The sequence below is a fragment of the Linepithema humile genome, chromosome 6, assembly GCF_040581485.1.
Source record: "Linepithema humile isolate Giens D197 chromosome 6, Lhum_UNIL_v1.0, whole genome shotgun sequence".
NCBI classification, from domain to species: Eukaryota; Metazoa; Arthropoda; class Insecta; order Hymenoptera; family Formicidae; genus Linepithema; species Linepithema humile.
In genome coordinates this window covers 2,269,659-2,294,966 of record NC_090133.1, presented here as the reverse complement: position 1 = coordinate 2,294,966, position 25,308 = coordinate 2,269,659, and the positions used below count along the sequence as shown (strand labels likewise).

Below are 25,308 nucleotides of genomic sequence, written 5' to 3'. Positions count from 1 at the left end.
ATCTGCAAAATATATTTATACCACGGACTAAGGAATAGAGAGACGGAGCACAAGCTGTACCGGGGGAGCATGTTTGTGGCGGGGGGGGGGGGGGGCCGCCATATTCGTTTAGTAATCACCACACATAGAACTCACTATTTGCGTATGTGTGAAAAATGAAAGTCAGATCCTGCGCACAATAAACAAAATAAGAAATAGAAATAGAAATAATTATTAAATATTAGAAATAAGAAATTGGAATTATTTATTTTAAAAATAAAAAGAATAGAAAAAATTAATGCATAAATTAAGAATTGGAACTAATTAATATATTTTATTCTTTTGTTAGATGTAAAATACTTTCTCCTTTTAATATTAAATGTTTATTGCTATTTATAATATTTTGTCTACTGTATGCAAAAGCCGAGAGCACAAGCTTTTACATAAAGCATAACGCATAAGCATAAGGAAATTGATTGGTCTATATATAAGCATAAGCAAATGCATAAGGAAATGGACCAATCAATTTCCTTATGCTTATGCGTTATGCTTTATGCAAAAGTCTGTGCTCCGGCCAAAAGCCTCAGAGTAATAAAAGTTAAAGTATTTTATAAAATTTATAGTACAACAATAATAAAACCGCCTAACCTCTTTACGCTTGTCACTCGTTATGTCTAGTGGCACCACTACACGAGTGTAACCATGTCACAGCACAGAATCTTTGTATGAGAATCGCTACATCAATATGGCGGAAAGCAGTCCCCACCGCACGCTTGAATTACCATCCCCTCTCGCCTAAACTAGGACTTTAGACTCGGTCCCTCTATTCCTTAGTCCGTGATTTATACTCATCGCGATCGTAAACAATAATAAATGATGGTTATGTTTTGATTTGTACGTACTTTAAACACAAAATCTATAGAGAGAAGGTACCTCAGGAAAACCGGTTGTGGGCGAGGGACGATGAAGGGGGGAGCTAGAAACAGCTTGATGGCGAGGAGCGATGAAGAAAGGGGAGAGCATGATGATCTCATCGACAAACAGTAACTGTCTCTATCTTTCAAAGTTCTTCCTTTTCTAAGGCCGAATTCCCACAAGCGCGTCACGCGTCGCGTTATCCGCCGCGTCACGAATTAACCAATCAAAACATCCCATTTTATCGCATCATGTGCCGCGCGACTCCTTGCGCGACGCATCGGTTCAGTTGCTTGACATTCTAGAGACAAAAGATTCTTCTTTTGTACGAGATCTCAGATCGCGCGCACTCGTTATGAGACAGATCACAAAAAATGTAACAATATTCGTAAGTTCCAAATTATTATTTAATACTATTATTAAATAATTATTGGTTTAGTTTACATCGATTGTTTAGTACGCGTACCAAGTACTAAATCTGCTTCTCCGATAGATATAAATCGTTTAATGTAAAATCTATACCAATCAAAGAAGCAGATTTAATACTTGGTACGCGTACACCAGGTCACACAAATGCCTTGACATATGAAGTTGCCGAGTGTCAAGGCATATCGAGTCGGCGTGTTCCGACTCTATATATTTTTACATCATGACTGTAACATCCGGCAACGCTGTTGTGGCTGTGTGAAAGCAGCTGGAGTGAAGTAAAGCAATGTGACAAGTTAGGTTAATAAATCGCCTATGTACGCGTCCGTGTGACGGTAACCGACGGCTAAGCACACACGGACACGTGACGTAGACGATTTTTGCTTGCGTACGTGCTTCCCCTGTCGCGATGCCATGGTGTCAGCGGTTTCGAGTTTGCATCACCGGAATAAGGTAAGATTTAATATATTATACACTTGAAAATTGCGTGCTACATTTCATTAAGTTTTTAAAATTTTTATTAAATTAATTTTTTTCAGAGAAAGAGACAGTAGTTTATCGTGAAGAAGTGAATCTCGGCCTATTGGTACTAGGATACATGATCGCAGATAAGTTTATATTTATATTCACACATAATCCTTTTTATTACAGAAGTTTTACTACATATTATTAATTTTCAGGTGTTCTACATTGGAAGGAAAAAGATAAACTTCGTACAAAGTATGGACAAAGTAATAAAGTGAGTGATGTGGCATTATGCGTAATGTCCGAGATCAGTCGGGCAGAGTGATAAATATTTGTTAATTTTTAATTTAAAAATTGCTTTAACCAGGCAATGTAAATAAAAATAAATATAGATAAATATTAATATAAATAAATATAATTATATAGATAAATAAATATATAAATATATAATTTATATTTATTAATATTTATTTATATTTATATTGCCTGGTTGAAGCAATTTTTAAATTAAAAATTAACAAATATTTATCACTCTGCCCGAATGATCTCGGGCATTATGCACAATGCCACATTCATTACTTTGTCCATAACCTATATATCTATACACATCAATCTTTTTCCGCGTCATTGTTCTTGGTAACAGATTGGCTTCTAGAACACCTGAAAAATAATAATATGTAGTAAAACTTCTGTAATAAAAAGGATTATGTGTGAATATAAATATAAACTTATCTGCGATCATATATCCTAGTACCAATAGGCCGAGATTCACTTCTTCGCGATAAACTTCTGTCTTTTTCTCTGAAAAAAATTAATTTAATAAAAATTTTAAAAACTTAATGAAATGTAGCACGCAATTTTCAAGTGTATAATATATTAAATCTTACCTTATTCCGGTGATGCAAACTCGAAACCGCTGACACCATGGCATCGCGACAGGGGAAGCACGTACGCAAGCAAAAATCGTCTACGTCACGTGTCCGTGTGTGCTTAGCCGTCGGTTACCGTCACACGGACGCATACATAGGCGATTTATTAACCTAACCTAACTTGTCACATTGCTTTACTTCACTCCAGCTGCTTTCACACAGCCACAACAGCGTTGCCGGATGTCACAATCATGATGTAAAAATATATAGAGTCAGAACACGCCGACTCGATATGCCTTGACCACGGTGTAAGAGAATAAGGTGGTTGCACGGCAACAAATTTTTGTGATTTTCCTGTCATTGTTCCACATTGAACCGCTAGGTGGCTACGTGTTGAGCGACTTAAAATATATATATATAGAAATTTTATTAAAATTTTATTGTCCTGCGAAACTTAATTATAAATATTCATTTTCTTAAAAAAACTTAATTTTCTATAAAGACTGGAATACATTATTAATTATTTTTTCTGTAAATTTAACTAAGAATAATTTGTTATAAAAAAATAAAAAAACATTTTGTCAGTAATATATATTTTTATACACAATGTTAAAAGTTTTATTTTAAAAAATTTGTATTATTAGGACTATAATTATATATAGATGTGCTTTAGAGATTCATCATCTATCCTTTTCTATCCACATCTATCCATATCTTCTATTCTTTTTTACTTGGAATTTTGCACCAACGCGACATCTTGTGTGACATGCCTTAACTATGACATCTTGATCACAGATTTTTTGATAGAATACAATGGTCGTGAAACCACCTTATATTCTTACACCGTGGCCTTGACACTCGGCAACTTCATATGTCAAGGCATTTGTGTGACCTGGTGTACTAAACAATCGGTGTAAACTAAGCCATTATTCTCTACTATTATTTTTTGTCTCCTTACGGCGACGCGTACAGTGTGAATAAGAACGACGCCATTCTTCAGCTTACCTCGCGTCGCGTCGTGACGCGAGTCATGACGCGACGCGTGACGCGCTCAGTGGAAATTCGGCCTTCGTGCTCTAGAAAACCTAGGACGAGAATTGATATAGCTGCCACAGCTCGCCGAGAAAAGAAGAATTGCATCGTGGCCACTATATCGTTAACACGTGTAACCTTAAGCTGAAGACATTCCACTTTAAAAATAAAATATATAACGTTCAGTGAAGTAAACGTACCGGTTATAATATCTATATTCTCACGTGGTAACGTTCAATTAAGAAGACAAATATGTCTGTTTCGTATATTTTTCCGAACGAGATATTAGAAATAATTTTTAATTTCTGTGATGTATATACTTTATCACAGATTAGTATGGTATGCAAACAATTTAATATTGTGGCATATGATACATTAAAGAAAAAAAGTGAACATTTGCTTGTCACAAATCAGAAATCGGGAAAATTTTGTGAACGGTAAGTTAAATAAATCTGAATCTTTATTTATATTTTAATTTATTCTAGAACAGTGCTCGGAATTAATTGAGCATTTCAGCCCATTTTTGTGATTAACGTGTTTTCTTTCCTTTTCTCATCGGGCGCGTCAAAGCTACTCAGACCCAAGATCTATAGAGAGAAGGTTACCTCATACGCAAAGAGGGACGAGCGGCAAAAAGGGCAAATGCAGAGAGGAGCGAGTGGCAAGAGGGGCAAATGCAGAGAAGGGCGAGCGGCAAGAGAAGCAATGATGATATCATCTGCGAGCAGAAGCTATCTCAGATAGCTACTATTCACAGATGAGATCATCATGTTCTCCCCTTCCTTCATCGCCCCTCGCCGTCAAGTTGTTTCTAGCTCCCCCGTTACTTCATTGCCTCTCGCCTCAAGTTGTTTCTAACTCCCCCCTTCCTTCAGCGTCCCTCGCCAACAACCGGTTTTAAGGTAACCTTTTCTCTATAGATTTTGACTCGGATCAGCGTCGAGTGCAGTGCTGCCAGAAACAGAAAGCAAGCATCATACCAACACAACCAAAAACGTCCGGTGACGTCACGCGTCCGTGTGCGATCAATGAAAGCGAGACATCCGCTCTCTTCCATTGGTCGAACGCACACGCGTGACGTTATCGGCTCTTGGTTGTAAGCTCTCGACTCGAGTGTTAAACCAGCGACACACAATACGTTTTTGCTTACTGGATTGATTACGAGCTAGTAAAATACTAGAAATGTATCATACATCATACAGTATTTTCAGTAATTTACTAGCTCGCAATCAATTCAGTAAGCAAAAATGTACCGTGTGCCGTTAGCTTTAGAAGTGGCACTATTAATTTATGAGTGGGGTTTTCTCTCTAGATTATTAAAATTTATGAAGATTTTTTAAATTTTATTAAAATTATTTTTTTTTTTTTTAATTTATTATGTGGAAATGTTTCAATAAATTTCCACATCACCAATGAGGTATTATTAGGTTTGTTCTTTATTGCTGAACTTTCTGCACTAATGTACACTAGTGACACCAAAGCGTTCTCTATTGCAATGCAACGTGCACCAATCCGTTCTTCATTGCAGTGCAACAAAACTCAGTGCAACAGTTCACTGTACTCGTTGCACTGGGTCTTGAGCAAGAACAAGCAGTGTAGAGCAGTGCAAGAATCGAATAAGTTGATAATGGTGGAAAATTTAAAAAGTACACAACCTATTATAAATATTAAAGTATCCTATTTAATATTAAAGTAATTAATAATTTTCTTAAAATTAAATTATAAGCACTGAAATTGTGCTAATAATCTGAATTAAAAAAAATCAAGCTGTGATCTATTAACTTTTATTAAATGTGAAAGGTTTTGTCTTTTTAGAAAAGCTAAATGTATATAAGAGTTTTTTTATGCTGTATTTGTGTAACATAAAATTATACATATTGTTAATAATAATTAAAAATTTACAGAACAGCTGAAAAATATGTATATATATATATATATATATATAAAATTTAATTAAATATCATCTTCAAAGCTTTGTTTCTATTTAAAAATAATATATACTTTGTAAAGAAATAAATATTTCCAATACTCTAAATCGATCTATCTGTTCATATGCTACTATTATCAATAATCGAAAATGCATGATAAAATCCAAATTGTTATAATTATGAACAATATTTTCTATTTAATTATTTATTTTGACACGTTCAATCTTTTGTATCATTCTAAAAATTGAATGTAATAATCGTAATTCATTAAAATTAAAAAAAGAAAATAGTTACTAGGTTTGATTAGATTAAATTTCCAAAAAATTTTATTTTTATCAATATATCACAATAAATAATAATACATTGCACATAAAATACATATCTTACCATCGTCATCGTCATCTAAAAGAGGTATAAATGATGGCATTAAATTTATATATTCTTCATCCGAAGAATCTAATAATTCATTTAATATTACGCGGTGCATCATGTTGATCACTGCACTAAAACGTTCTTTATACTTACTTACACTAACTTGTTCCCGCTTGCACTATTTTAATTCAGTTCAGTGCAGAGTAAACTCAGTGCAGCAATAAAGAACAAACCTATTGTTATCGCGTTTTTTCCCCTCTCTCTTTCTTTTTTTTTTTAGTCATTGAGCAGTATTCAGAGTCCGTTCTTATCTTTAAGATGCAAATTCATGGGACGCTCGTTTCAGCGTTGCCCATAGTCACGTGACTTCGAGTTGACGCTAGCGTCAAGAAAAAAAAGCTGGATTTTTTTAGCTTTAGCGTCAAGTCGTGCGATCTGTGCGATGATCTGTCTGTGCGTGCTATTCGCTATTGGATTTGCATATGTCTCATGTGGTCTTTCAACCTTGTTAATAAAAATGGATGTTATTTAAGTAATAAAAAGTAATAATTGAATTTATTATCCAATACTACATATATATATAAAGAAAATAAAAAGAATGAATAAGTAATGAATTAAAAATGATACTTTTTGAGGTTTGGAAGAATCAGCAGTATTGTATTTATTTGCAAAATATATTTTTATAATTATCTTTATATTATATATGTTTAATTATGTAAATTTAATATTAATGTTATGTAAATTTAATTCAATAAAAAGTTATTTTATTATAAATAAAAGCTTGAAATATAATATATACAAATATGCTGTGCATTTTTATTCTATACAATTAATTTTCTAACTTTAAAAAATGCTATTTTTAAGTATTACATTAGAAATTTTCTAATACTGAACAACTATTCTAATATCGTTTTTCCTACTCTACTTATCAAAGTTTGCAATAATATGAAACTTTGTTTAATTGAAAAGATATACATTTTGTATACTTATCAAAATAAATAATATGACATGAAGTAAATATTTTATGTTTGTAAACATATAATAAAAAATATTACATATAATAAAAAAATTATTAATAAACATTTTTTTAGCATTTTCGATAAAATAAGTAGAACTGGTAACCAAAGGTTTTTATCTTATTCCTACTTAATTACACTTTTTTTAATATTTAAAACAGTAATTATTAATAAAGCGAGTGAAAAAATTAACTGAACAAAATCAGTGACAAAAACTTTTAACAGTTTTGATATATACAAATATTGATGAATACCGACGCAGACCGCTGACTGACGCTAAATTTTACGAGAAACTCTTTTCATGCATTTCTCACATCCAGCGTCAACTTTGTTCACGTGACATATTTGGACGCTAAAAATGAGCGTCGAGCGTCAGGGTGAAAAGGCACCTTTAAGATTGTCTTAAGTATGGTTTTAAAATGCTATGAAGCAACCAGAAAGTCATATTAATATCTTAAGGCAGTACTTAAGATAATTCTGTAATAAGAACGGATTATGCATACCGCCCATAAAAGGCCATTTTATCTCATAAAAGGCCAAAAAAAACTAATATTTTTCATATTTTATTTTTTTTAATTAAGATTTTATTATTTTTTATTTTTAATGGAGTCCCAGGGAGAACAATAGGTCTAAGAAACGTTTAATAGACGTCTATTAGACGTTTTTTAGACCTGTTGTTCTCCCTGGGGTAGGTCTACTGAAGAAACCACACAAAAAGAAACCCTAGCGGCTGCGTCGCGTGCGGTAAAGAGAGGAAAGGATCAACCACGGAAATCGGTTGAAATGCTCAATTAATTCTGAGCATTGTTCTAGAATTTTCTTTTTATCACGTTGCCTGACGAACCAATTTCTTATATTATTCCGTTTTTTAATGGCGATGACGATGCAATGACATCATTAATTACTTCTAAATTACTTCAAATTTGTCTAATTAAAATTATTAAACGAAAAGTGTTCTTAACAAAAATACTATTTCTCAAGTCTAAAGTCCACGATGCTAGAAATCGATCCGAATTTCTTCAAGAAATGTATAACCAATCAACTTGCATTTTTTATAGAAAAACAGCAATTTTATGGGCTATACCCCTGAGATTTGAAACTTCTATTAGATGTCCAAGTGATCTCTTATAGATGTCTACTAGACATCCACAGTTCTGCATTACATACCTCCATTCGACATCCATTAGGCTGTATCCCCATGGAGAAAGAAATAGCGGAACGGAACAGTAACGGAACAGTAGAGGAAAAGAGATATGATAAATATATCTCTTTTTAACTACTGTTCCGTTACTGGCTTAGTTCACACTGATTGTTTAGTACGCGTACCAAGTATTAAATTTGCTTCTTTGATTGGTGTAGATTTTACACTAAACAATTATATATTTATACCTATCGAAGAAGCAGATTTAGTACTTGGTACGCGTACTAAACAATCGGTGTAAACTAAGCCACTGTTCCGTTCCGCTATTTCTTTTTCCATGGGGATACAGCTTTAGATATATTCATAGATATCATATGCAGCAATCATAGATGTTCCATAAATATTTCATAGAGCTTTGATGGATTGTAGTTTCAATTCGTCATTAATAAAATTATTTGGAAGTAAAATCACAAATGTGATTGCGAGATAGTCTTGTTTATGTAGGTGTTAACAGAATGTCACCATGTTCTCGACTGCAAGACAGTCGAGAACTGTGAGACAGTCGAGAATATGGTGACATTCTGTTAACACCTACATAAACAAGACTATCTCGCAATCACATTTGTGACTTTACTTCCAAATAATTTTATTAATGACGAATTCAAACCACAATCTTTCTACTAAACGGATTTGTAACGTTAGCACTGAAGATGGCTGAATGATCAGCCGAAATGTTTGTTGCTTATGAGAAACATTTGTTAAAATAAAAGATTCTAAGAACTACAATCTTCTTTAGCTTGAGATCCTTCTGCTACGCCATCGATTTAATTTTTGCGAGCCTAAACTTCGAGTTTTTTATATTATTTACTCATTTTTATGTGTGTACTATATTTGTACTAAATACAAAAAATATATTTTATAACAGTCCACCGTCCACCACAGTTTACAGCTCGGAAAAGAAAGAAGCGCATAGCAACGCGATTTAACATCGACGATGCCTAATAGAAATCTAATATCCATCGTAGAGATAGATGTAGTATGGAGTTATAAAGATTATATGGACGTCTATTAGATGTCATGTTCTATGTGGGTATGTTTCTCGAACCGAGATCTCGGACCGATATCTAGCATCGTGGACTTTTCAAGCCAGGATACAGTATCTGTTTTACCTTCTATTTTTCGTAAATTTTGTTTTTTTGGCTGCGTGTCTTAAAAAATTTTTTTAAATCGACCGTCCGTAGTGTATTAGCATATGTAATTTAATTACAGAAAAAAATTTTTCATTCTACATGGCCAAAAAAAAAATAGTGTATTTGAAAGAAATCGGTAAAACAAACCACTTTAAGATCCTCTTAAGTCACAATTTTTTATCTTGTTTTTAGCAAAACTTGATTTAATTTTTTAATTATATCTTTTTAAAATATATTTCAATATTTACATATTTTCAAAAGATAGATATGAACAATTTTACATAATATCACATTGAAGAACACATGTCTTATTTTCTTTCACAGATGTAAACCACTATTATCTTTATATAAAAATTCTATATTTATTACATATTACAAGTGGATATATAAAGGATGTAAAAAAAGACAAATACATAAAATAATGGAAAACAATATAGAACATTTATATAATAGTAATTACGTACAAATGACTAAAAATATGGTTTGGTTTTGTGGTAACTGTAATCTTTTTGCTTATAATCGCGCAATGAACGGTAGCATTGAAAGCGGTAAAAAGATTATGAAAAGAAGCGATACTTTTATTACATCTTTTGCTCATTGCAATAATTATATCATAGGTGGCACCAGGTGAGTATTTATTTATGAACTGTGTTTCATGTTTATTTCTCTTTTTTATTTTTGACAAAATCTTGCAGAGATGGTCATATTTACCACTGGGAAATTGAGGATAATCAAAATAATGTTTATTTTGAAATAATGCTTAATGTTGAATTTTTTAATTGTTATTATGAAATCCAACAAATAAACGCAACATCGCAACACATTATAACTGGTTGTGATAATTCAATAAATGTAAGATTAAAGAAAAATTGTAATAATGCTATGTTAATGTAGTATGTAAAAAGTTTGTTTTTGTAGATACTGAAATATACAGATGATAGAAAAGGTTATACGAAAGAAAAGGAAATAATTTATGGAGACGACGAATCTATGACGAATTGGCTATCAATCTCATTTGACCCTATAGGAACAAAATTTGCGGCTAATTCCATTAATAGTTTTGACTATTATTCTTATTCGTCGTTTCATATTTACGATATTGATAAAAAGTAAGTTATGTTTCAATTAATTAATAGGTTTCTACAAATGTTTGATTAAACATTGACTTATATTTTATAACTTACATAAACGGTTTGACAACCCGAAAATTTTAAAAAAATATAAAAATGCCAAAATATAATACATATGAACCTAACAAGTACGTATGTTTGGAATATACAACAAACTAATGTAAAGGAATTTTAGTTATCAGATAATGAATATAAAATATGATGATCTTTGTCAGCAACTAATATGGGAGGATACTCACACTATTCTCATGTGTTTTGAAAATTTTATTAAAAAAATGGATTTGAGGTAATAAATCTTATTGTTAATACCAATTAGCCATTCAATTTATCTATATTTGTTACTGTGATTTCAGAACATCCGAATTTGTACGTACATGGGATTCTTCCAAATATGACCTTTTATTCTGTTGCTCATCAGATAATATGAACACTTTTATGACAGGGCATTATATGGGTGTTCTATGGGATCAGAGACAGAGTGTTGCCATTCAAGTTTGTATTATTTTCAAATTTTTTGTATCTTGTACTTTATTAGTGAATTATTATTAACTATCTTAAAAATTTTTAGACGTATGATGTGGACGACTCAGGTATATGTTCTCTAGAATTTGATAGTACCCATATGTATGCTGCTACAGAAACAGATCTTTTTGAATTGGACTTTACGGGAAAAGACCACTTTGACCATAAAAAAATAGAAAATTTTTTCAGCAATTTTTATTAAATAAAGGAAGTTGAGTAAAAATTTTTTTTATTATACAGGGTGATTTAAAATAACCTGATGTCCTTGCAATGCCATATTCTTGAGCAAATTCTGAGACGATTTTTTTTTTTACAAAGTTTTGTCCGAAGCTTAGATTTCGAGTTATAATTGAAAATAGGTAGCAACTTACGAGTCCGGTATGTACAACGGGCAGGCAGGGACGCGCCAAGATTTATAGAGAGAAGGTTACCTCAGTAAAACTAAGGCACTAGGGCTGCGTTCCCATTTCGTCTCACTCAGTGCAGTATCCAGTGGCCGCCATTTTGCTGGATACTGCACTGGAGAAGCGTTCCCAAATTACTGGACTGGCTAGTGGCTAGTGACAGTTTCGCACACGTATTAGCTCATAACCTAAATAAAATTGTTAGTTAATATGTAAATAGTGTTGAAGCAATTATTGCCAGTAAAGATTATTATATTGATAAGTAAATATTTCAATTAGCAATGTATTAATAAGTGTTAGCGTTATTTTTAAATATTATAACAACGATTATACCGATTATTTGTTTGTATAACTTCACATTTAAAAACAATAAATTATAATATATAATGTTTATTGTATATAATTATTGTACATAATTTTATTTTTTCAGTACACATTGATTTTTTTTATTAACGTGTGTGATTATTCTGAACGAGGTACGATTGTCACTAGCCAATCCAGTAATTTGGGAACGCTTCTCCAGTGCAGTATCCAGTAAAATGGCGGCCACTGGATACTGCACTGAGTGAGACAAAATGGGAACGCAGCCTAGATATGTAGGTATTCTCATCCGCCATTTTGGTTCCTATTAGATGGAGAATTATAGCGTATACAGGGTGACACTTAAAGACTGCCCACTAAGTACATAGCGTTATTCCTTGCCAAAAAATGAGTCGAAAAAAGTCCTGAATCATTTTTAATAATTGACGTGTTACACATGTACGCTATACTATACTATACATGATGTAAGAAGATAGGTGTACCATTGCCGTGAATGCGCAGTCGTCCAAAGTAATGATCGCTCTTCGACCAATCAGGAATTGGTCCAAAATGCTAAAAAGTAATATGGCTGCAAAAATATGTTGACACGGTTGACACCGAAGGTTATTAAATATAATAATATTAAAAGATATTTAAAAACTATGCCAACGTGTTGTGTAAAGAATTGTATAAGTCGTACTGATCATACGAGATATCATAAGAGATATTAAATATATGTATTCACACATTTGTGTTGGAAACACTTAATTTTCTATATAATATTTATTAATTGATATTATTTATTATTGTGGGTAATTGTCATTTATTGCTACTGTATTTTATATTGCAAATTTATTATTTTCATAAGATATTTTTATAAATTTTAATTACATTTTAATAATATGATAATTCTATATTAGAATTTCGCGGATGCATTTTGGACCACGTTTGATTGGCTGTCCTATCATGCTGACGTCATACGGCTGCCATTATGCGCAATGGTACACCTATCTTCTTACATCATGATACTATATACGCTATAATTCTCCATCTAGTAGGAACCAAAATGGCGGATGAGAATACCTACATATCTAGTGCCTTAGTAAAACCGGTTGTTGGCGAGGAGCGATGAAGGAAGAGGAGAGCATGATGATCTCTACCAACAGTAGCTGTCTGAGCGCTACTGCGCGCAAATGACATCATCATTGCTCCTCCTTGCCGCTCGCCCTTCTTTGCATTTGCCCCTCTTGCCACTCGTCCCTCTTTACGTATGAGGTAACCTTCTCTCTATAGATCTTGGGGACGTGCAACTTAATGAGATTGTCAAGTATTTACTATCGTCTCATGACGCATTGCACCGTCCCTGCCTGTCCGTTGTATCGGACTCGTAAGTAGCAAACTATTTTCAATTATAACTCGAAAACTAAGCTTCAAACAAAATTTTGTAAAAGGAAAAATTGTCTCAGAATTTACTCAAAAATATGGCATTGCAAGGACATCAGGTTATTTTGAATCACCCTGTATATTGATTATTTACATAAATTTAATTAACTCTTTACAAACTGAAATGCGCCGTGCTGCTCAAGATGCGATCACGCAAAGAAAGCATTCGGATTATTTTATCTCTTTCTGTTGTAGACTTTCTTCACTGAAGTCTATACATGTTTATACTCATATGTATGCTCTATACATGTGTATAAAAAAATAAAGGCTTCAATAAGCCTGCGAAGAAAAGAGACAAAACAATCCCGCTATCTTTCCTTGTCTGATCGCTCGCTTATATTGCCCGTATCATGGCTCTTACATACAGGGGTTCTTTGTGTATTATACAATGTAGTAAAAATTACAAAAGTGAGCAAATTTATTAGGTTATTGACCAATAAGATCATTGATTCTTTAATAGTTTTTTATAATAAAAGTTTATAAATATAAAAGTTTCTATAAGTTTACTAAAGTATATTTACTATTTTACAAAGCCTTTTTTTATATATGCATGTGTAAAGTATGCATATGAATTTTTGTAAAATATGCAAGTTGATTGGTTATACATTTCTTAGACCGAGATCTCGGACCGATTTCTAGCATCGTGGACATTGGCCCTTGAGAAATAGTATTGACTTGAGAAATAGTATTTTTGTGTTAAAAACACTTTTTATTTAATAATTTTAATTAGACATTTGAAGTAATTTAGAAGTAATTAATGATGTCATTGCATCGTCACCGCCAATAAAAAACGGAATAATATAAGAAATCGGTTCGGCAGGCAACGTGATAAAAAGAAAATTCTAGAACAATGCTTGGAATTAATTAAACATTTCAACCGATTTCTGTGGTTGACGCATCCTTTCCTCTGGCCGGTATTCATAGTCCGTTCTTATATTCAAGATCGTCTTAAGCACGAACTTATATTCGCTCTCTTCGTCAGACACAATCTATGTGTGACGAAGAGAGCGAATATAAGTTCGTGCTTAAGACGATTTTGAATATAAGAACGGACTATGAATACCGCCCTCTCTTTACCGCACGCGATGCAGCCGCTAGGGTTTCTTTTTGTGTGGTTTCCTCAGTAGGCCTACTTCACTAAAAATAAAAAATAATGAAATCTTAATTAAAAAAAATAAAATATGAAAAAGATTAGATTTTCTTGACCTTTTATGAGATAAAATGGCCTTTTATGGGCGGTATTCATAGTCCGTTCTTATTTCAGAATTATCTTAAGTACTGTCTTAAGATACTAATATGGCTTTCTGATTGCTTCATAGCATTTTAGGATCATACGTAAGGCAATTTTATTGATAAGAACGGACTCTGAATAACGCTCAATGACTAAAAAAAAAAAAAGAAAAAGAGAGAGAGAGGGAAAAGAAACGCGTCAGCAATAGTACCTCATGGTTGACATGGAAATCTATTAAAATATTTCCACATGATAAATTTAAAAATAGAAAAATATTCTCAATAAATTTTCATAAATTTCAATAATCTTGAGAGAAAACCCCACTCATAAATTAATAGTGCCGCTCCTAAAGTGCCAGCGGCACACGGTATATTTTTGTTTTTTGGATTGATTGCGAGCTAGTAAATTACTGAAAATACTGTATGATTTATGGTGCATTTCTAGTATTTTACTATCTCGCAATCAATCCAGTAATGCCCATCTTTAAGATAATACGTTGGAGTAAACTGCACTTGAAACGACTATTCAGCTCTAAGAACATATACTACTGGAAGAAGTAGAGATGGGCAAAGATCACCTTAGAACATATATACTGGAAGGGGCATAGCTGACTTGCCGTTGTCCTCAACATCTATCTATCCTTGTCTGTACATTTTATTGCAATACGCATGCGTCGATTATGTTGATGTGTGTGATGACAAACTATACAAGCTTATCTATGACAAGCCTTCCAATATAATCAAGTCTAAAGAAATAATCATAAAAAAGTATACAAAACTAATACTATTTAAAGATCAATGAAGTTTTTAAATATTTTTTTTATTATTTATTATAATAATTTTTATTGTACTAGTTACTATATATACAAGATATAATTAAAATAAGATAACAAACTTTAGAGGAGCGAGAATATTACATAATAATAAATATTACTTTTTTATTTTTTATTAATAATATATATTTTATATCAGTAACAGTAAGTTTGACGGACATATGTTGATGTCAAATTTTTTTTCATGGTTGGTTTCGCTCCTCAAAGTTTGTTATCTTATTTTAATTTATCCTGTACATCCTGTATATAATTATTGTTCATTACAGTATTTGTTTTTGGTTATGTGCATCATTATTTTTATTTTATTTTGCAAGACTATTATTACATATTACTACATATTATTATATATAATTTATAATATATTGCAATTATATTATAATATAACTTAAAGAATAAATTGTTATAATCAAATTTTCAAATGCCTTCCACTTATTTTAAATCTTTCTACTTTTAACTTAAGCGGTTATTCATTCGCGCAAGCGCATTGACCGTTTTCGTACAGACAAGGATAGATAGATGTAGGGGACACTTTTGTTATGTATATTTAGATAGACTATGCCCCTTCCAGTATATGGGTGTTTACGATAATTCAAGTTCGAGTTAGTTTCACTAGGACCGACAATGAGATATACATAACCATCTAGAACCTTTATGATTCATGACAACTCAACGCTGTCTTGTATTGCTTGAGTTAAATTCATTGAATTTGTTGAGTTTAACAAATATAATTATATACATATATATATAATTATATCTATTAAAAAGGTATACCAACATACATACCAACATTATTTGTTTCTTTCATAGACTGATTTGCAGTTAACATTTTTTTATTACAATAAAATTTGCTCTATAAACTCAACAAATTCAATTAATTTAACTCAAGCAATACAAGACAGCGTTGAGTTGTCATAAATCATAAAGATTCTAGATGGTTATGTCTATCTCATTTTTCGGTCCTAGTGAAACTAACTCGAACTTGAATTATCGTAAACACCCTATATGTTCTAAGAAGATCACTCGATTAATCGAACATCGTTGTTTTTTTTTTTATTAAGAAAACGATTATTCATCTAATGTATTTATGTTCGATCAATCGCAACATCGTTATTTTTTTCTCGATGTTACAAAACTTTTTACTAGATTTACTAGTTATAAGACTGAATCTACAATAGATATAGTAAGCTTTAAACCGTAAAAAATTAACCAATCACAGTCTATTATTTTTCTATTATTTACTTGTGACTACCATGGACATAGGAATATAGGGACGGAGCGTAAACTTGGTTGATAGACGAGGGGAGTGAAGCCAAAATGCGGGGGGGTCCGCCATGATACTGTGCCTGAATCAGATTGGTTATCGTTATACGTATGCTGTTGTTATTATACACTAGGGACCGATTTCTCCAACTTCTTGGTAGGTTTACCCACCAGTTACCTATTAATAAATATCAATAATCCTTACTCAGTAGTTGGAATATCAAGTAAAATTACCAGTATTGTTATTACCAAGAGGTAATTTTACTTGATATTTCAACTACTGAGTAAGGATTAGTGATATTTATTAATAAATAACTGATGAGTAAACCTGCCAAGAAGTTGGAACAACCGACCCTAGGTAATGCATTTCGTCTAAGTCGAGTTATCAAACATGTTCTGTCAAAGAATTTCTCTTCAAAGTGGACAGAGCAAATACGAGCTGTACTTGGGATAGATGATGAATTTATTTCCAAAATATCTAACCACAATGTACGAGTTTTAGGATCTTTGGGAAAACTAAGAAAAAAAAACAATATTTTTAACAACTCTCTCTCTCTTATACTCTTAAAATAAAATATATAATATTATTTTAAACATATAATATTAACTTTAATATGAATAAATAATTTCAATACCTGTGAAATGTTATTTTTACATTATTTCTGCTATTACTTTGTTTCCAATTTTGATAGTCGGATCTATTTTTACAAGACTGTACAAAACACTGCACCATTTTTTATATTCACAAAATATATTTAAAATAACAATTTTAATTAATGTTTTTTCTTGATATAACTTCAAATGCTCATTATATCTGCCCAAATTGCATAATATTTTTGCGTCGAATAATGACCAATTGCACTTGCGTCAAATAGTAGCCAATCAAAAATATGCACAGTTTACCTCGTCCCCTTCCTTCAGTGATTTTCCTCTCGCGACGTTACACTCTGACCCTATATTCCTATGTCCATGCACACTGGAAGTCGCACGATACTTACATCGCGCTTGCGCAAACTAATAGCCAATCAAATTTAGGCACACTTTACCTCGTCGCACCGTCCCGCAGTAGCTTCCCCCCCGCAACGATATGCTCGGTCCCTATATTCCTATGTCTATGGTGACTACGTTTACACGTCACCCATAATTAGGTTTAATAACATCTATAGTTATGAAACTGACCAATCACAGTCAATTTATTATTCAGAAGAATAGCTGTGATTGGCCAGTTTTATTACTACAGATGTTATTAAACCCGATTATGGGTGATGTGTAAGGCCGAATTCCCACTGAGCGCGTCACGCGTCGCGTCATTCGTCGCGTCACGAATTAACCAATCAAAACATCTCATTTTATTGCATCATGTGCCGCGCGACTCCTTGCGCGACGCATCGGTTCGGTTGCTTGACATTCTGGAGACAAAAGATTCTTTCTTTGTACGAGATTCTAGATCGCGCGCATTCGTTATGAGGCAGGTCGCAGAAAATGTAACAATATTCATAAGTTCCAAATTGTTATTTAATACTATTATTAGATAATTATTATTCTCTACTATTATCTCTTGTTTCCTTGCGGCGACGCGTTTAGTGTGAATAAGAACAACACTATTCTTCAGCTTACCTCGCGTTGCGTCGTAACGCGAGTCATGACGCGACGCGTGACGCGCTCAGTGGGAATTCGGCCTTAGAGTTAACAGACGTTGGAAAAAGTGGCCCTCAGTGTTTACTTTTTGCACTAATACAGAAAGTGCAGCGACAAAGAATAAACTTCGTATTATGTGTGACGGAAATGTTAAATGAATTCTTTTATTAAAATGTTTTAAGAAACTAATGTGCAATGGCCACGTCAAAAACTACTAATACATATAACAGACAAAATTGGGAAGATGCGGTAAGCAGAAATATCTACAATGGATTATTGCCGTTAGCGAAAATGGCACGTCAACATTTGATACTTATTTCGTTTTTTATTCATATAGGAATTTCCGATACTGTGTCAGACATGTTTAGGAGATAATCCATATATTCGCATGGTAAGTCGGCAATTACAAGTATTTTTTTATGTTACGAAGCAGTACAGTATCAACAAAAACTTGTTCTAAGATTATAAGGTTAGATTGGTTATGGAACGCAGAAGCTGGTATAAGACTCTTAAAGAAATATCTCTATTTATCAGAAATTAAATATTGTTTATTAAAACTAATGTAGACGTTATTTACTACTTAATTTAATAAAAACCTATAGTTTATATTTTTTACTCATTTGTATGCTAAATCAGTTTGTTTCAAGTTTTTAAAATTGGAACATTTTATTTTTATCTTTGGTAAAAATTTAAACAGTAATAAATATCTTTTTTTTGTAATACTAAGTTATTCTACATACTTGTAGTTTTTTTCGAAGTCATTTTATTTTGATGTTATGTTTTTCATTTGCAGACAAAGGAGAGATATGGAAAAGAATGCAAAATATGCATGCGGCCTTTTACAGTGTTCAGATGGTGTCCTGGAGCGAGAATGCGATTCAAGAAGACCGAGGTTTGTCAGACATGTAGTCGTTTGAAGAACGTCTGTCAGACATGCTTGTTAGATTTGGAATATGGCCTGCCTATCCAAGTACGTGATGCTGCTTTGAAGATTAAGGATGATCTACCACGCTCCGATGTGAATAAGGAATACTATGTACAAAATATCGACAATGAGATTGGCAAGATCGATCCGACGACGCCAGCTGGTGCCGTCGGCAAATCCGCTGCAGCTAGCGATCTGCTGATGAAGCTGGCACGAACGAGTCCTTACTACAAGCGCAATCGACCACATATCTGCTCATTCTGGGTGAAGGGCGAATGTAAGCGCGGCGAGGAATGTCCATATAGACACGAGAAGCCGACGGATCCCGACGATCCACTGGCTGATCAGAACATTAAAGATCGTTACTATGGTGTGAACGATCCGGTGGCGGACAAGCTGATGCGCCGTGCAGCAGCCATGCCGAAACTTGACCCGCCCGAGGACAAGTCCATTACTACACTGTACATCGGCAATCTGGGTGATGTCCTAACGGAGAAGCAGTTACGCGATCATTTTTACCAGTACGGCGAGATCCGCTCGGTGACAATGGTGCCGCGTCAGCAGTGCGCCTTCATTCAGTATACACAGAGGAGTGCCGCCGAGGCGGCGGCCGAAAGGACATTTAACAAGCTGATACTGGGCGGTAGACGGCTAACAATAAAGTGGGGCCGCTCCCAGGGTCGGCAGACCGTGTCCGCGGCAGAGGCGACCAGGGAGATCCTCGAACCCGTTCCGGGATTACCCGGAGCGTTGCCGCCGCCGCCGCCGGAGAGCATGGGCAACAATTTCTTCAATCTGCAGACCAGTCCGGGTATGATGCCGCCAATGATGATTCCGCCGCCGACAGTCGCTCCTCAATTCATGTTCCAATCGCAAATGGCAGCCGCGGCCGTCGCCGCAGCCGCGACGCCGATCTTCCCGCCGGGAACGACTCCCATACACTATCCGAGCCAGGATCCATCCAGAATGGGCACGTCGCAGGGTATAGGCAAACCTTGGCCGGAAGATTAATGTAACACTTACGAGAATTAACAATTGTACAATTATAACGGCAATCTGGAATGAAAATATATACATATATGCCTTTGACATCTTTACAATTGCAATAAGTGTAAGTTTTTTTTATTTATCTTTCGCTATTATTTTTAGGTACCATTAATTTTCATTTATGTAAATTTATGTAATTTAATTAGCTATAAAGCAAGGTGTATATGTAATATTATGCGAAAGACTGCGCGCGCGCGCTATACATTTATCACATATATATTATTATTTTTCTTAAAAAGAATGTTCGTAATGAATATTTTTATATATAGTATAATTGCTATTGTCACTAAATTTAATTAGTTATTATAATTGAGAATATTTTACATTTATAAAAGAAAACTTGATTCTAAATATTAATTTAAAAAGAACCAATTATGATTTTATATAATAAAAACATTGGATTTATATTATCAATCATGAAATAAATATTCAAATAAAAAATTAAAAAACGGATTAATAAATCTTGTAAACATTAAATTTTTTAAAAAATTTATTTACAAGGAAGATATTTTATATATAAATATTTATTCATATAAAAATTCCACACCGTAATGTATTGTTGTGCATTCTGTAAGTATGACAACAGTATTGATTTTCAGTCTGCCATAAGTTGGAGTCAATCGCAGTTATTATTTAACTGATATCAAAAATGTGGCACGATAGTGAAGTCCGATTCGATATTTCTCACTCGTAATTATAAAATTTCAGTCATTTTCAAGCTATCGGTTTTATTTCTATGCTAAATGCGGCTGTTCGTTTCCTGCTTCATGTTTGCAGTTTTGTCAGTGTAACATCGCATACAGTTTACTAAATTTAAAATAATTCAATCTACTTGTCACAAATTATGATTTCTAATAAAAAATATAATAATATATAAATAAAATAATGTATTAATATATTGTGTTTATAAACTTGTGTTTAAATAGCCACATTTGGTGTTAAATACAGCCATATTGGTCATTATATTTATACTTAATTAGCTTAATTTACTCACTATATTTAATAATTTAAATGTACAATTAATAACGATAAAAGATAGTGTTCTTCATTCGATTAGGTATCATGTGTCGACACAGTCCTTCGCTCTCTTCTTTTTCTGTTGAAAAAAAATCTTCCTCGAAACTCGACTCTGGTTTGTTTATCTCCTCGTAGCTTTCTTCAATCTCATTGTTGTGAATCGAAAGTTGTAGAAGCCAATATCGTCTTTCCCGTCGACAAGCTTAATACGTGTCTTATCAGAGCCGCTTTGGCGATCGAATTCGCGTTTTCCGCGGTTATCAAAGTCACCGCGTTCATTCCACGTCGACGGCCCATACCGCAAATACAACCGCGGCCACGGTATTCTCTGTATTCGCTACGTTAGGTGTCGTTCGAATTTCGGAATTCGCGTGTTTCACGACCTTCGCCAGGAGGACCTCGTCTGAATTCTCCCTGGCTACGCAGTGTTCTCTCGCCATTTTCTCTGCTCCGATTATTATTACATTTTTTGCAGGATCCTTCAGACAATTTCACATTGCGGTTGCCTTTGCTTACTCTTGACTAAGCTTTTTGTTTGCTTCATCTATCATCACATTCTGCTCCCTCGACGGCGGCTGCAGAGCATCCTTAATGACGCGGTTCTTTTTATTGTTGGCAACCTTTATTTATCCTGTTGCTGTTGTTACTGCTGTTTGCTTCTGTTTTCTTTTTCGAACAAGTATTCCTTCTTTTTTCCTCTCTCTCTCTCTCTAATTTTTTCTGACTCCTACATTTTTAATACTTCCAACGGGTCTTCGCTCTCGTCGAGAGCCAGCATGAATTTATTCGTGACTGTGACTGCGTACTCGTTTCCTTGACTCGTTATCTTCACGTCAAGGATTTATCGGAAGTTTCACGGCTACTCTTGAATCCTTGTATAACGAAAATACTCACTATCCAATATGGATCTAAATGCGGCAACAAACAATTAGATTATACAATGTATAATATTTTCTTCGTTGAGATATAATATATAATGGATATTATATAATACTTGATATATATTTTCTTTGCTTTCTCTTGCGTATAGCAACATGCAACTACGAGTCGGTGAGCTCACTGTTGATAAACTCGAGATGATAGAAGACACGAAGGGCAACCCCGGAGACTTCGGAAAACTAATTGTCACAAACTTGAGAGTCATCTGGCATTCCTCGTCTTTACCACGAATCAATTTAAGTACGACACGATTGAGACAGTTACAAACATTTATAAATGAAAAAAAATTCAAAATTGAACAATTTAAGGATGTGTTGGCTACACAATACGAGTTCGAAAAGTTCTCGGCCTGACACAGAAAACACATGATTTTCGGCAACATTTTTTTTTTTATTTTTTAACATAGTCCCCTTTTTTATGTTTCAACGTAGTCCCCTTCCAACTTAATACACTCATTCCAACGATATTCTAACATTTTTATACAGTCTGTATAATGTGATTTCTTTAAACCTTCAAAATAAGCGTTAGTTTTATCGATTACTTCGATATTTGAGCCAAATCTTTGTCCAGAGAGCCATGTCTTCATGTGTGAAGAGAAAAAAAAGTCACTGGGGGTTAAATCTGGTGAATACGGCGCGTGCGGAACCAATTCAAAGCCCAATTCATACAATTTTGCAACTGCAATCGAAGAAGTGTAAGCAGGTGCATTGTCATGATGGAAAAGTACTTTTTTTTTTGCCAAATGAGGACGTTTGGCCTTAATAGCATCGTTCAATTGATCCAATAATGCTGCATAATATTCTTTGTTGGTGGTTTTTTCTTCTTCTAGGTAGTCGATGAGCACAATACCATGAAAATCCCAAAAAACAGTTGCCATCACCTTTCCGGTTGATGGAACTGTTTTCACCTTCTTTGGAACACTTCCACCCGCTTCTACCAATTGCTCCGACTGTTGATTAGTTTCTGGCGTGTAATAGTAAATCCATGTTTCATCAACAGCGATAAAGCGCTGCAAAAAATCGGGATTGCGTTTAAACATGTCCAAACACTCCTTAGAAACGTTCATTCGAATGCATTTTTGATCGACTGTTAGCAAACGCGGCACCCATTGCGCTGAAAGCTTTTTCATTTGCAAATGCTTATGTACAATGCTGTAAACGCAATCATATGAGATGTTTGCAATGTTAGCAAGCTCACGCAGTTTTATTCGTCGATCATTCAACACGGCATTACGGATTTTTTCTATGATTTCGTCACTTGCAGCGGTTTTTCGGCGTTCATCACTTATGGACGTATGACCACGTTTAAATTTAGCAGCCCATTTTTTAACAGTTGAAAACGATGGTGAAGAGTCTCCCAAAGTTAAATCAAGTTCGGCTTTTATTTCTGCTGGCGTTAAACCTTTTAAAAAGAAGTATTTTATCACTGCACGACATTCGTCTTTATTCATTTTTAAAGAAAACCAAAAGTTGACTGCTTTACACAACTAAAATAAAGAAACTAATAAACGTATCTGTCTAAAATTTTGACAATAGTCCTCTACAGGATAAAATTTGCAAAACATTACAGCGGTTTGATACTTCTAACGTCATCTTTGTATTAGGCCGAAAACTTTTCGAACTACCCTCGTATATTAGCTAAAAGTTTTTGAAATTTTTTATTTTATACTGAAATTTCTAAACTAATCAGACTGTGTTTAGATTTTACAGATATTTAAAATGAATTGTAACACAAATCTATGAAACTATTTTGCCAATATTTTAGATGTATGATTTTACAGGCGTCGGCTACAATACATTTATCACGGTGAACACGAGAATTCTTTCAATGGTAAGAATTGTCTTGGCGAATTGCAGTGAATACTTTTGTCGCTCATAATAATTTTTCCTTTTCAGATTCATGGCGGACATACACAAGCTCTTCATATACTGACTTCGTTTCGGAATTGTCGATACGAATTTATATTTACAAATCACGACACTAAAAGTACGAGACACTACACTTCGGTCATAGGCGTTTACAGGTAAGATATGTACAAAATTGATATAAATATACAATTATTAGCCGTAACGATAGTTGCCTCTGCAAAGTATTTATTGCAGAGCTTACGTATCGTCGAAGATCTACAGAGAAATCAAACTAAGAAGCGGCATCATACGTGAGAATCGACTGGACCTGTTGCCTCAAGAAAAAGTGCATTCCTCCATACAAGATGTCTGGAATTTGTCCGTCGAACAGGTGAGACTTTGATTTAATTTTTAAAATATTAATTTTGTAGACGTTTGATTGCTAACGAGATAAATGATTGTTTTAGGGAAATATCGGAACTTTTATTATAACAAATATACGTTTGGTGTGGTATGCGGATGTAAATCATCAGTTCAACGTGTCGATACCTTATCTTACAATTGGAAATGTGAGTTTTAAATGATATGTGCATATGTGTAAATTTGAACATTTATATATATATATATTTCTTAAATATATACTAATATATACTAAGAGAAAAGATAACTTTTAATAATCTTTCAAAAGAATCTTCTCCTTACTATTCAAATTTAAACATATGAAAATGTATGAAATAAAAAATTGACATTTTGCTAAAAAATTATTATATTTCACATGGATGAATTTCTCGCAGATTACTATTAGAACATCAAAATTTGGACCGACTTTAGTCATTTTAAGTACGGAGGCCAGTGGAGGATATATCTTAGGTTTCCGCGTTAATCCTCTGCAACAGCTTCACATCACTCACAAAGAGATCTCGATTCTCCGTTCGGAATTTGAAAAGTTTCCCATTTTCGGCGTGGAATACACGTTTGAGCATCAGGTATCTTATTTCATTTTATCATAATTGAAACTTGACGTTGATTTAAATTCATCAGTTAACGATAAGTAAGTCAACTTTTTGACACTTCTTATTCTACAGCCACCTTCACAAAAGGAAATTAGTGTGGAACAATTCACTGAGATACAGGATAATCAAGCTGAAATATCAAATGTGTTTGGTTATTACTTTTCCGAGGGGGAAACAGGTCAGAGGAAGCCAAATTTCTCGATTCACTTGGGACTCGCGGCAGAAGATCCGAGAGAAGGAAGTACACTGCAGAGTTTGTGGGAACTCGTACCGTCGTCTTAACTTTTCACCTTTTCGAAACTTAAAGTTTCCACATACCAATACTGGAAACTGACAAATTACCATGCGAGTTTCTTCTCACTGTAAAAACACGCTCACAAGAGAATGAGAAAAAACAAATCCATATTTTGTACAAAAAAATATTTTA

At 33.6% G+C, this 25,308-nt stretch overlaps 3 protein-coding genes, 1 long non-coding RNA gene and 1 pseudogene across 6 annotated transcripts; 3 read left to right on the top strand and 2 right to left on the bottom strand.

The window, feature by feature from the left end:
• Positions 1–2,551: 2,551 nt before the first annotated feature.
• Positions 2,552–2,971, bottom strand: LOC137000860 (uncharacterized). The gene is made up of 2 exons (XR_010891026.1): positions 2,673–2,971; positions 2,552–2,586 (listed from the first exon to the last, which is right to left on the bottom strand). It is a non-coding gene; the product is annotated as an uncharacterized lncRNA (long non-coding RNA).
• A 451-nt stretch (positions 2,972–3,422) lies between these two features.
• Positions 3,423–15,450, top strand: LOC105667973 (uncharacterized). Its single transcript, XM_067358406.1, has 7 exons — positions 3,423–4,123; positions 9,658–9,960; positions 10,029–10,185; positions 10,252–10,442; positions 10,639–10,749; positions 10,817–10,955; positions 11,032–15,450. The coding sequence occupies exons 1-7, from the start codon at positions 3,939–3,941 to the stop codon at positions 11,185–11,187; spliced, it is 1,242 nt and encodes a 413-aa protein (XP_067214507.1). The 5' UTR covers positions 3,423–3,938; the 3' UTR covers positions 11,188–15,450.
• Positions 15,451–17,850: 2,400 nt separating this feature from the next.
• On the top strand, positions 17,851–20,107 carry LOC105673052 (pre-mRNA-splicing factor RBM22). Its single transcript, XM_012368386.2, has 3 exons — positions 17,851–18,342; positions 18,431–18,484; positions 18,887–20,107. Exons 1-3 carry the CDS (start codon positions 18,289–18,291, stop codon positions 20,027–20,029), a joined length of 1,251 nt encoding a protein of 416 aa, XP_012223809.1. The 5' UTR covers positions 17,851–18,288; the 3' UTR covers positions 20,030–20,107.
• A 150-nt stretch (positions 20,108–20,257) lies between these two features.
• Positions 20,258–25,284, top strand: BBS5 (Bardet-Biedl syndrome 5 protein). Of its 3 annotated transcripts, none has more exons than XM_067358419.1 (8): positions 20,258–20,755; positions 22,113–22,261; positions 23,802–23,851; positions 23,917–24,044; positions 24,124–24,259; positions 24,336–24,437; positions 24,663–24,854; positions 24,954–25,284. In XM_067358419.1, exons 1-8 carry the CDS (start codon positions 20,715–20,717, stop codon positions 25,161–25,163), a joined length of 1,008 nt encoding a protein of 335 aa, XP_067214520.1. In that variant the 5' UTR covers positions 20,258–20,714; the 3' UTR covers positions 25,164–25,284. The 3 variants fall into 3 exon arrangements, with proteins under 3 accessions (XP_067214520.1, XP_067214519.1, XP_012224113.1); XM_067358418.1 differs by having other exon boundaries at positions 20,258–20,852; XM_012368690.2 differs by lacking the exon at positions 20,258–20,755 and adding an exon at positions 21,894–22,024.
• On the bottom strand, positions 20,538–21,920 carry LOC105673043 (intracellular hyaluronan-binding protein 4.L-like; annotated as a pseudogene).
• Positions 25,285–25,308: the final 24 nt, after the last annotated feature.

What these genes read in the sequence shown, in the direction of transcription:
- LOC105673052 (XM_012368386.2), top strand. Translation starts at nt 18,289, where the DNA reads ATGGCCACGTCAAAAACTACTAATACATATAACAGACAAAATTGGGAA. An exon ending in GACAAAATTGGGAAGATGCG is followed by an intron (nt 18,343 to 18,430) that starts GTAAGCAGAAAT and finishes TTATTCATATAG; the next exon opens with GAATTTCCGATACTGTGTCA. An exon ending in ATAATCCATATATTCGCATG is followed by an intron (nt 18,485 to 18,886) that starts GTAAGTCGGCAA and finishes TTTCATTTGCAG; the next exon opens with ACAAAGGAGAGATATGGAAA.
- BBS5 (XM_067358418.1), top strand. Translation starts at nt 20,809, where the DNA reads ATGCGGCTGTTCGTTTCCTGCTTCATGTTTGCAGTTTTGTCAGT. An exon ending in ACACGAGAATTCTTTCAATG is followed by an intron (nt 23,852 to 23,916) that starts GTAAGAATTGTC and finishes TTTCCTTTTCAG; the next exon opens with ATTCATGGCGGACATACACA. An exon ending in GGAATTTGTCCGTCGAACAG is followed by an intron (nt 24,260 to 24,335) that starts GTGAGACTTTGA and finishes TGATTGTTTTAG; the next exon opens with GGAAATATCGGAACTTTTAT.
- LOC105667973 (XM_067358406.1), top strand. Translation starts at nt 3,939, where the DNA reads ATGTCTGTTTCGTATATTTTTCCGAACGAGATATTAGAAATAATTTTT. An exon ending in TCGGGAAAATTTTGTGAACG is followed by an intron (nt 4,124 to 9,657) that starts GTAAGTTAAATA and finishes TTTCTTTCACAG; the next exon opens with ATGTAAACCACTATTATCTT. An exon ending in ATTAAAAAAATGGATTTGAG is followed by an intron (nt 10,750 to 10,816) that starts GTAATAAATCTT and finishes CTGTGATTTCAG; the next exon opens with AACATCCGAATTTGTACGTA.